The 2,049-nt window shown below is 40.9% G+C and overlaps 1 protein-coding gene across 1 annotated transcript in view; it reads right to left on the bottom strand.

Annotated features, from left to right (window-relative positions):
* Positions 1-534: 534 nt before the first annotated feature.
* Positions 535-2,049, bottom strand: part of LOC111084012 — a gene marked incomplete at its 3' end in the record, with an annotated part of 3,632 nt that continues 2,117 nt past the window's right edge. Inside the window, exon 2 of the mRNA XM_022380787.1 lies at positions 535-1,463. Coding sequence (XP_022236495.1) covers positions 535-1,445 — 911 coding nt within the window. The remainder of the gene's footprint in view (positions 1,464-2,049) is intronic.

A 2,049-nucleotide genomic window follows, 5' to 3' on the forward strand; every position in this document is an offset into this window, starting at 1 on the left:
CATTGGCTGTGACACTGAACATTAATAGCTCCATCATGCGATGATATGGTGTGACTAGTGTTTTCATTGGCTGTGACACTGAACAATAATAGCTCCATCATGCGATGATATGGTGTGGCTAATGTTTTCATTGGCTGTGACACTGAACATTAAGAGCTCCATCATGCGATATGGTGTGGCTAGTGTTTTCATTGGCTGAGACACTGAACATTAAGAACTCCATCATGCGATGATATGGTGTAGCTAGTGTTTTCATTGGCTGAGACACTGAACATTAAGAACTCCATCATGCGATGATATGGTGTGGCTAGTGTTTTCATTGGCTGAGACACTGAACATTAAGAGCTCCGTCATACGCAATAAAATTAATTATAATACAAACTGGTTTGGTTGTTGTTAAACGTAAAACTACACAATGGACCATCTGTATTGGCCTACTACGGGTCGCGAAACCCGAATTTTTACGGTCGTAAGTTAAATAAAAAGTGAGAAGAAGAAAGTTTGGGACTAAATTGTCCATTAATAATAACTCACCGTGTCCGCCTTCTTTGATAATGGTTACTTAAAGTAATGTTGTCAGATGTCTCCTTCATGTGCAGATCAAACAGGTTTTGGGAATCTTCTGTTGAGCTGTTTGAATGACGGTGATGGTGATAGCCCGGGAAACGTTTATCCAACGTCTCTGTGTACCAAGAACCGCCATCTTGAAGAGTTTTCCCGAGAGAAGATTCAAATGTTCTGGAATGAAGCAAACCAGGAATCTTATCACCCATAGTGTACGATGACGAGTGTTGTAGGTAAAACCCACCCTCTCTGTCTTGTGGGGACGTCTGTGCAGACGTGGAAATGGTCCTGACGGGTCCCGATCGAACTCTCAACTGGGAAAACATATCGTCCAAGTAGGCGGAAGGTGGCAAGAGAAAGGCGATGTCTGTATCACTTTTGTGACGGAGGCCTAAATCTCGTCCCTTTTCCGTCAGTTCTGCCAGTCTTTTCCTTTCGTCTCTGACTGTCAATAGTTCTTCTCGAAGCCGTTGTTTTAAAGTGTACATGTAAGACGGAAGTGACGTAACGAGTCCTTCCTGTTGTACAGCTTCTCGTGCTGTTGTCTTTGCTGAGCGATGCACGCAATTCTTTGACATATTTCTGGACAGAGAATCCCAAGGATGGTTTTTATACGTTTCAGAAGACGAATGTGTTGGAATGTAGTCTGGGGTTGTAACCTCGTAACTCAAAGAGTTCATAACATCTTCTTCTAAAGACGACGTTCTTTGAGTCAGTGGTCTGAATTGAGACCTTTCTTGGACCAGAAGTGGACAACAACCAACGGATAGATTTCTTCTTCGATCTTTTCGGTGACGAACATCCGTGGCAGAAGTTTCTTCCAGACTCGGTGGAAGATAAGGAAGTTTGGATAAAGCGATACTTCTTCTCTGACTCTGCATGTCCAATGAATCTACATCCTAAAAGGAAAAGTTGTGTTCGTTAATGAATCTACATCCTAAAAGGAAAAGTTGTGTTCGTTAATGAATCTACATCCTAAATGGGAAAGGTGTGTTCGTTAATGAATCTACATCCTAAATGGGAAAGGTGTGTTCGTTAATGAATCTACATCCTAAATGGGAAAGGTGTGTTCGTTGATGAGTCTACATCCTAATAGGAAAAGGTGTGTTCGTTAATGAATCTACATCCTATAAGGAAAAGGCGTGTTCGTTAATGAATCTACATCCTAAATGGGAAAGGTGTGTTCGTTAATGAATCTACACCCTAAAAGGAAAAGGTTTGTTCGTTGATGAGTCTACATCCTAATAGGAAAAGGTGTGTTCATTAATGAATCTACATCCTAAATGGGAAAGGTGTGTTCGTTAATGAATCTACACCCTAAAAGGAAAAGGTTTGTTCGTTGATGAGTCTACATCCTAATAGGAAAAGGTGTGTTCATTAATGAATCTACATCCTAAATGGGAAAGGTGTGTTCGTTAATGAATCTACACCCTAAAAGGAAAAGGTTTGTTCGTTGATGAGTCTACATCCTAATAGGAAAAGGTG

This window comes from Limulus polyphemus, unplaced genomic scaffold (genome assembly GCF_000517525.1).
Source record: "Limulus polyphemus unplaced genomic scaffold, Limulus_polyphemus-2.1.2 Scaffold12816, whole genome shotgun sequence".
NCBI classification, from domain to species: Eukaryota; Metazoa; Arthropoda; class Merostomata; order Xiphosura; family Limulidae; genus Limulus; species Limulus polyphemus.